Consider the following 9,430-nt stretch of genomic DNA (forward strand, 5'->3'; position numbering starts at 1 on the left):
CTATAATTATTCCTAAATCTTTTTCATTGGTAGATTTCCCCAAGGAAACACCATTTAAATGATACGTTCCATTTTTATTATTATTCCCAAATTGCATAATTTTACATTTGTCTACATTGAATCTCATTTGCCATTTATCAGCCCAGTTACCCAATTTATCCAAATCCTCTTGCAGTGAAGAGACATCTATTTCAGCCTTTATTACCCTACTTAAGTTTGTGTCATCAGAAAACACTGAAACCTGGCTCCCTATGCCCGCTGGGAGATCATTAATAAACAAATTAAACAGAAGCGGACCCAGGACAGATCCATGAGGTACTTTCAGAGAGAATTCCCTGCACCGGTGTGGAGAACTCTGATCTCTGACAGCCGGGGAAAGTCTGCGCGATGGACGCAGACAACCCCCGCTGCTAATCGCACCTCCTTCCGGCTGCAGCGGAAGTTGTCTAAGCGAATCACGTAGACGTCTACATACTGCCCCGGCTACATGACCGGGGAGTCAGAAGCACCGGTAAGTTTGGAGGAGGTGCTAAATGGGGGGCATAAAACAGGAGGATCCAGGTCCCCTGCAGCGCTGCAGGGGATCTGGATCTTAGTCTCATAGTTAGACCTATTTGAGGTCTGATTATAAGAGCTTGATTATAAGAAGAGGAGTATTTTTCAGAGCATTTGCTCTGAAAAAACTTTGTCTTATAATCGAGCAAATACGGTATTTGATAACACCACCTCCCTTTGCAGTGAATTCCATACAGGGCCGGACTGCGATTGAAAAGCAGCCCTGGACACATTTGGAGACCAGCCCCATATACCGTATTTATCGGCGTATAACACGCACTTTTTTAACTAAAATATGAAGCTGAAACCCTACCTGCGTGTTATACGCCGATAAATCCTAGAGCCAGTGGCGGAACTACCGGGGTCGCAGGGGTCGCAACTGCGACCGGGCCCTGGAGTTCTGCCAGTCAGGGGGGCCCAAGGGGTGCCGAGCGGTTGCTGCAGACGACCGCTCGGCAACTCTCGGGCCCCCCTGACTGACAGAAATCCAGGACTCCTCTGCTGGCAGCGGCCGCCGCCGCCTGCCTCAGCGCTTCAACTCCTGTGTTGGAAGCGTGAGGCGTTTGTCTCGGGTGCCGGCGCTTCACGCTGGGCGCCGGCATATGACGTCAGACGCCGGCGCTCAGCAGTGAAGCGCCGGCACCCGAGACAAACGCCTCACGCTTCCAACACAGGAGTTGAAGGTAAGTGACCGGGGGGGGGGTTAGGGAGAGAGAGGGGAGATCCTGAGAAGGGGGGTTAGGGAGGGAGAGGGGAGATCCTGAGAAGGGGGGTTAGGGAGGGAGAGGGGAGATCCTGAGAAGGGGGGTTTGGGAATGAGAGAGGAGATCCTGAGAAGGGGGGTTAGGGAGGAAGAGGGGAGATCCTGAGAAGGTGGGTTAGGGAGGGAGAGGGGAGATCCTGAGAAGGGGGGTTAGGGATTGTGTGTCTGAGTGTGTTTGTGTGTGTCTCTGAGTCTGTTTGTGTCTGTGTCTAAGTGTGTGTCTTAGTGTGTGTGTCTTAGTGTGTGTGTGTCTTAGTGTGTGTGTGTCAGAGTGTGTGTGTGTGTGTCAGAGTGTGTGTGTGTGAGTGTGTCTTACTGTGTGTGTGTCTGAATTTGTGTGTGTCTGAGTGTGTGTGTCTGAGTGTGTGTGTCTTAGGGTGTGTGTCTGAGTGTGAGTGTGTCTTACTGTGTGTGTGTGTCGTTTCCCAGATAGCAGTGATTCTGATGAAGTTTTTTTTGTTCAGTTTTTTTGTTTAAAGAGGTGCTTTTTCTTTCATATTTGACTTATAAGTGGTATAAATCTTATAATAAATGTTATAATGTAATAAATATTATTCCAACATTAAGTTCATAGCTTCCAAGTTAAAATTATTTTTTCTTACTCAAATTTCCTTGTTAAAATGGGGGTGCGTGTTATACACCAGTGCGCGTTATACGCCGATAAATACGGTAGTTTATTTCGCGGTCGAGCTCTTATACTCACACGCACCCCTTATAGATACCCGAGTCACACTATTTGCTATACAAATAACTATAAAACATTCTTTTTTTCACATTATTTGTATTAAAATGCCAGAAAGCAAAAGTGTTAAAAGGCCCTAATAAATTAAATACATTAGACATAATGGAATCAAAACATTTGCTACCGCAAACATTTTTAGATGAAAAGGTTCAATTTAATTCAGTGGAACAAAACACTGATCACATTATTCTTAACGATATTCTTGTAAGAAACTTTTATTTTTTTATTAATTAATGTAGACTATTTTTTCATATTTAATAAAAGCTATGGTTGAGACATTTTGGTTTTTTATTTCCTTTTATTTGCCAACCTACCCCCGAGTTATGCACATCTGCCCCCAGGCTTGCCACTCTGCCCACTGATATGCCTTATACCCTCCTATATGCCACTCTGTCCCATGATATGCCTTCTAACCCCCTATATCCCACTCTGCCTCCAGAAATGCCTTATACCCCCTATATGCCATATAGGGGGTTAAAAGGCATACCATGGGACAGAGTGGCATATAGGGGGGTATAGGCATTTCTGGAGGCAGAGTGGAATATCGGGGGTTAAAAGGCATATCATGGGGCAATCTGCCTCCAGAAAAGCCTTATGTCCCCATATAACATAAGTTAACAACATGGTTTAACATAATTAAATATAATAGCAACAAAGGTAAAAAAAAAGCAAAACCTAATGACCCCTTGATGCTCAGTCAGTTAAATGTCCCCCATGATACTGGCTGAGGATTATGGGAAGTATAGTACACAGCAGCAGGGAAATTGTAAAGGCTAATATGAGTACCCTACCAGGATCATACCTTAAAGTGGGCCCATACACTCTCAAATATTAATTCACTGGAGGGGCCGATTGGGGACAGAGGTGACACTGGGGAGCTGAATGGGGACAGCAATGACATGGGGGGCTGAAAAGGGACAGAGGTGACACTGGGAGGGTCTGATTTGGGGACAGAGGTGACACTGGGAGGGTCTGAATGGGGACAGAGGTGACACTGGGGAGCTGAATGGGGACAGCAGTGAGATGGGGGTCTGATTGGGACAGAGGTGACACTGGGGAGCTGAATTGGGACAGCAATGAAATGAGGGGCTGATTGGGGACAGAGCTGACAATGGGGAGCTGAACTTCTGAACACATACAGACACAGATTTATTTTTTTGTTTAATCATTTAAAAAAATTAATTTAAAAAAGCATTATGCCCCCACAGACACACTTACATACACACACACATGCCAATTTTTTTTGTTTTTAACAAATAAAAAAAAATATTATACATTTTGTACAAAAAATAAATTAGTTTACTGACCTTCTACTTTTTCCTCTTGACCTCCGTCCTCTGGTAGCTGCAGTCTGCTGTTTTCTACGCTAACAGGATGTCACTGACCCGACATCCGGTGCTCCAGCAGTCTGAGTGTGAGGGGGCGGAGCTTCCACCCCTCATGCTGCTCCCATCACTATGCGGCCTTCAGATTGCTGGAAATTTAATCTAACCGGCCGCTGCGTGCTCATGCCGCCGCCCGGAGCTACTTTAATCCTTTTTTTATTTAATATGGCAAGCTGGATTGGCTTGCCATATAAAGTAAAAAAAAAAAAGTATTAAAGCAGAGCCGGCCGGCGGCACAGGGGCGTAACTAGAAACCTCAGGGCCCCGGTGCGAGAATCTGTTAAGGGCCCACCCCCACCCCCAACCCATCTATCCCTTTCTCACGATCTACCCTCTCCCTCCCTACCCCCCTTCTCACGATCTACCCTCTCCCTCCCTACCCCCCCTCCCTACCCCCTTCTCACGATCTACCCACTCCCTCCCTACCCCCCCTTCTCACGATCTACCCACTCCCTCCCTACCCCCCCTTTGTAGGTCACTTACCGTCAACTCCTGTGTTGGGACCGTGAGGCGTTTGTCTCGTCATATGACGTCATATGCCGTCAGCGTGAAGCGCCGCCACCCGAGACAAACACCTCACGCTCCCAACACTGCACTCTGGGCAGCGCTGAGGCAGGCGGCGGCAGCAGAGGCGGGGAGCGGAGGCATCCTGGATTTCTGTCAGTCAGGGAGGCCCAAGAGTTGCCGAGCGGTCGTTTTCAGCAACCGATCGGCACCCCTTGGGCCCCCCTGACTGGCACAACTCCAGGGCCCGGTCGCAGTCATGACCCCTGCGACCCCGGTAGTTCCGCCACTGCGGCGGCATCAGCACGCAGCTGCCATTTAGCAAGTTCTACAAGCTATTGAATCATAAGAAATACTTCATTTTTCACACATGGCTTCTCCATTTTGGCTTTACCTTTGTTGAATAAATCATGACACGGGGTAATATGTCATGTTGTTGTTCATCTGATGTTGTATTTACCTAATTCTTATACCTGCTAAGGAACAGATGATTGTCCTGATAAAACTATAGAATTCAAATAGGTTGTACTTTCTTTTTCATACGACTGTATATGTATGTAACTAAACACATATAAAAGAAATAGCATTCTACAAGATACATTAGGACAAATTTAGGATTCATGAAAGTAATAGAAACATAAGATTTGGCTCAGTTCATTTTGTATGGGAACTGCTCAAAAATGTGCAGCAACAAATGTTGGCACTGTACTTTTTCATTATAAAGTGCACTGCTACTTTGTTCGCCATCTTTGCACAATAGGATGGATCAATTAAAGAGACAAGCAATTCCTATGTAATTGAATAATTGTACCAGCGACAAATAAAATATAAAAGGTGCAGTTGTTTCGTCAAAGGTAAGAGACCAACAACCTAAGTTGATCAAACATTCCGTATGCTCTGATTCTGGGTAAATGACCCTGCTATATCCAGAAAGGATATGCTTAATTTAAAGAAAATTTTATTTTGATTAAAGTGGATTACATGAAAATTATAATTATTACAATTGTCCTATGATAGAATGTTATGTGTTAGTGTTTTTTTTTTGTTTTGTTTTGGTTTTTTTTTATCTCTGAGTGCCTAATACAACTCACATCTTCATAAATGGTTCATAATAGTCACTCTGAAATCATTAAACAATATTAAGAATCTCACAATTTGTCCTTAAGAATCCAGATCAATACACAATTTCTAATTTTTCAGATGTTGAAATCCCTGTTGCTCAACTACAGAGGTCACCAGTAATAAAACTGAAACAGCTAAGTGAAAATTTCACTGAGACTAAATGTATGAAAGACACACGAGGTAAGATTGCTCTATAGCTAGATTAAACCACTGAGAGTGCATGCTAGTTCTGCTATTTTACAGACAGGAATCCAAAACAAAAAGGTATTGTGTTTGATACCTTTACATTGGTTTGCATCAAGCAGTCTACTAATTTGTGGTTATGATTTTACAGAATGGGAAAACAAATTAGTTAGATAGGACTATAGATAGGATTTTGTATGTAACAAACCCACTATGGAATAAAATATAAATATATTTTGAAGTGTGCTTGCATTTAAGAGTTATAATGTATTATATATATATATATATATATATATATATTCATTTTTTTATTCCTTCTGTCGTTTACGTTATTAATATTAAAATTATCTTTCAGATTCAAAGAAGTGTGACCAACAAAGGAAACCCCCAGATTCCCCATTGCCAATGAAATCAGAAGGAACCACAACAAGTATTGCTTTAGAAACTGCACAAAATACAGCCATAGACCAAAGAATTGAGATTACATCAAACCACTCACCCACTGACAGTAACTAATACACAGTATTTGAATTGGTTGCCCTATTACTTGACAATGTCTCATTTAGAAAAAATACCAGAAACTAAAAGGTGGAGTCCATTGTCGGATAAAATTATTGAACAGATTTAAGGGATAAGAACAACAAATTAATATCTAAAATATGCTGCTATTGTTGACATTGCTTTATCGGAGTATTTTTATTCAAAACTGTGTTTTCATGTCTGTGGAATATTCATATTCATATTCCTCTGCATCCAAATTACATTTTAAGCCTCCATAACAGGACCTAACCTTAGGAACCAAACTGAGAGAACACTATAGAAATGATGTTGGTTTTGGTGTATTCATATTTCTGTGTAAAGAAGAATAATACACCAAGAAAAGGATGTTTAAGCATGTTATTATTGCATCAAAATATATGGGGAGAAATAACTAAGCTCAAAATGACCGCCAACAAGCGAAAGTTGCTTAAAATCGTCACTAATATTTTTATTTATATGAATGCAAATTTGAGAAATAAAAAGAATGGTTGTGACATTTCATGAACAATTATAAATGAATTAGCTATTTATTTATTGTGAATAATAAATATTCTTTCTGTAAGCATTTACAGTTTCTAACTATATGCTAAATTAACCAAAATTGAATTATTTTTAAGGGGTGCGCAACCTGTTAGCTATTGCCCTGGCACTGATGTCATCATGAACAAAAATGTACTGCCTGTGGCTGTCTCTTTACAATTTAAATACTCAGGCAGCACTCATCCCCACTAAAGCATGTGATCACCTAACTCCATGTGCAAAGATTGTGGGGACTAATAAGTTAAACTGGAGTATAAACAACAACAACAACATGCACACTCCTGTAGACTGCATGTTGTGATGGAATATAACACCATTTATTAATGCCCTTCACAAAAAATATGAAAACTTAGCCCTGGGGTGCATAAAGATGGGTCCAGTGTGGACATGCCACTGCGGTAATAAAGCGTCCAGAGGACTTACGTAACACATTTCACTTAAACCTGCAGTAATAGCATGGCAGCTTACACACAGAGAACACTGCACTAAAGAGAAGGGCTCCATGCAAGCTAAAAGGGAGCTGAAGATGATGTGTGTATGTGTATAGTATTTTTCTGTGCATCCGTTAGTGTATGGTGTTAGCATTTGTGTCTACAAATGGTGTAAGAGTGTGCGTATGGTCTTAGCATGAGCATGCATGTTAGTATTTGATGCTAGTAAGTGTGGGTTTTAGCATATGGTGTTAGCATGAGTGCCTAAGGTTAGTGGAAGAGATAGTGTGTGTATGTATGTGTAAGTGGATGTCGTTAGAGTGTTAGACATCTTGTACAGAAATAAAACAAGTTGTGATGGTAGGTGCGGACTTCAAACTGTGTAATGCTACCAGTAGACATTGAAATCAGGAGTAAGCAAGGTCAGGATACTAGAAATCAGGATAATCAAGAAGACGCCTAGTCACAATACCAGAAATCACCTAACTGCTCAAAAGGCAAACTAACAAATGACAAGTTGAAAATGAGTTCAGTGTTTGAATAAGGTGGGACTTACTGAAGTCATGGCAAGGTTATAAATTAAACTTGTTGTGCAGTGATGTCAGATGGCCGCACACACAATTAGATTACCGTTATATCAGTTATATGAGGGAGCCACTGCAATATCCTCACTTGTGGGGTGACCAGGTCCTGCCACAGATGTGAGGATGAAGGTAAGTTCTTACTGTAACTCTTGCCTCATGTAACGTCCAGGGGGATGATGGTACGTTCGTATGAGATAAGCATTAATGTCATGGGCCAAAATCCAGGATTGCTCTTCTGGGCAATATCCTTACCTAACACCGAAGAGTATAATGATGGACTGAACCTCATATTCATCGGCACTCACAGGACCCAGAATAAGAAAAGATTTGGTAAATTTACTCCACCATCCATTAAACATTTTGGGAACACAGAGTGCTGGAAAAAGTCATTTCATATGTAACAGGGTTGACACATCTAGTAATTGGAAAGAGACCAAAAAAAACAAGAGGCAAACTTCATGGTTGCCATGCCAAGATGAATATGTCTAGCATGGATCGATAAAGACCGTAAGGTCGAAACGTTGCCTGTGTTGCTGAATTAAATATACCTCACTGAACTACTGGAGTGCTGAGCGACTTTATTTGTGATATTTTGGGGTGCTGGTGGAGCCCAGTTCAAGCACAAGAAATATTGGAGTGATGTTCTTCTATGTATACATTGGTAGGAGGGAGTCAGACATTATGACTGGATCCATACCGTAGTCACAATAGCAGGAGTAACCTTGGGCAGATTCATTTATAGAGGAAATTCAGCAAGTAGGAGAAGGGTTGTTCTGTTATCAATTGTTATCATTGATGAATGAGCGGAAATATTGTCTGTGTTCCTTATTGGCTCCTTCAGCTGTGCCATTAGTTTGGAGATAGTAAGTACTATACCTACAACCTTACAATATTATTACTCTATTGGGAGATAAATTGAGAACCACAGTATGATCAGGTTCTGTGGGTAGTTTACGGAGCATATTGAAAAACTGACAAAAGTAAAAATAGTAGTGTATTTGTCCAAGGGAGATAGGTTGACCATAAAATCCATAGCAAGGTGAGACTGGATGGTTGGGTATAGGAAGGGGCTGTAGTAAGCCACGTGGTAAATTCTAAGGCAGGGGCGTCCAACATGCGGCCCGCGGAACCTCGAGGTGCGGCCCGCGTGAGATCGGCAGCCAGGATCACAAGAGCCCTGCTGCTTGCTTGTGGGAGGGTCTATTCTCTGCTCCAGTTCTGCTTCCTCTGTGAAGAGAACAAGGGAGGCCGCGCCCCCTGCTGAAGTCTGTGAGCGGCATTAAGAGCTGTAGTGAAGGTAAGGGGGTGGGGGAGGTTGTGTGAATGAGTATGCCTGATTGAGGGAATGAATCTGTGAATGAATGGATTTGTGTGTTATAGCAAGGAGGTGTAAGTGCTGGAACCTAGGCATGATGGGACTTTGATTGCTGTTAGCAATCACACTCCTATCATGCCAAGTCAGCCAGTACATGCTGAAACCTGGCTAGCTGCCCCCCTTATGTATTGATGCTGCCAGCAGTATGGGGTCTGCACTTACAGCCACCCTGTACCAGCATGTATTGGCTGACTTGGGATGATAGGAGTGTGATTGCTAACAGCTAACAGCAATCTGCTAACAGCAATCACAGTCCCATCATGCCTAGGTTCCAGCATTCACTGGTTGCCTGGGTATTAAAAGAGTGTGTTTGCTGTTAGCAATCACACTCCTATCATGCCAAGTCATATTGTTGAGTCACAAGTCACAATTTTTGTCCAATTGTGGTGTGTTACTTTTAATAAAAGTGTGGTTACACACTAAAATTAGACAAAAAATACAATGCCCAGCAACCAGTACATGCTGGAATCTGGGTATGTCTGAGATTGCTGTTAACAATCATAATATATATTTTTTTGTACAATTTTGGTGTGTAAATTACTTTTATTAAAAGTGTGTGGGGGGGGGTCACCTTCAGTTTTGGCTAAGTGAACCCTGAATTTTCGGTTTTGGTCCAGAATTTTCATTTTAGTGCATCCCTATTTTTTTTTTTTTTTTTTTTAACTTATCCAGAATCCTGAATTTGTAGCCACAAAACTTTCTAGGC

The 9,430-nt window shown here is 42.1% G+C and overlaps 1 protein-coding gene across 2 annotated transcripts in view; it reads left to right on the top strand.

Annotated features, from left to right (window-relative positions):
• Positions 1 to 5,805, top strand: part of CARMIL2 (capping protein regulator and myosin 1 linker 2) — a 121,605-nt gene extending 115,800 nt beyond the window's left edge. For both annotated transcript variants that reach the window (XM_053449731.1, XM_053449732.1), the window contains exons 9-10: positions 5,150 to 5,251; positions 5,610 to 5,805. In XM_053449731.1, the coding sequence (XP_053305706.1) occupies positions 5,150 to 5,251; positions 5,610 to 5,770 (263 nt within the window). In that variant the 3' untranslated portion in view covers positions 5,771 to 5,805. The remainder of the gene's footprint in view (positions 1 to 5,149; positions 5,252 to 5,609) is intronic.
• The last annotated feature ends 3,625 nt before the right edge of the window (positions 5,806 to 9,430 follow it).

Source organism: Spea bombifrons, chromosome 10 (genome assembly GCF_027358695.1).
Source record: "Spea bombifrons isolate aSpeBom1 chromosome 10, aSpeBom1.2.pri, whole genome shotgun sequence".
Lineage (NCBI taxonomy): Eukaryota > Metazoa > Chordata > Amphibia > Anura > Pelobatidae > Spea > Spea bombifrons.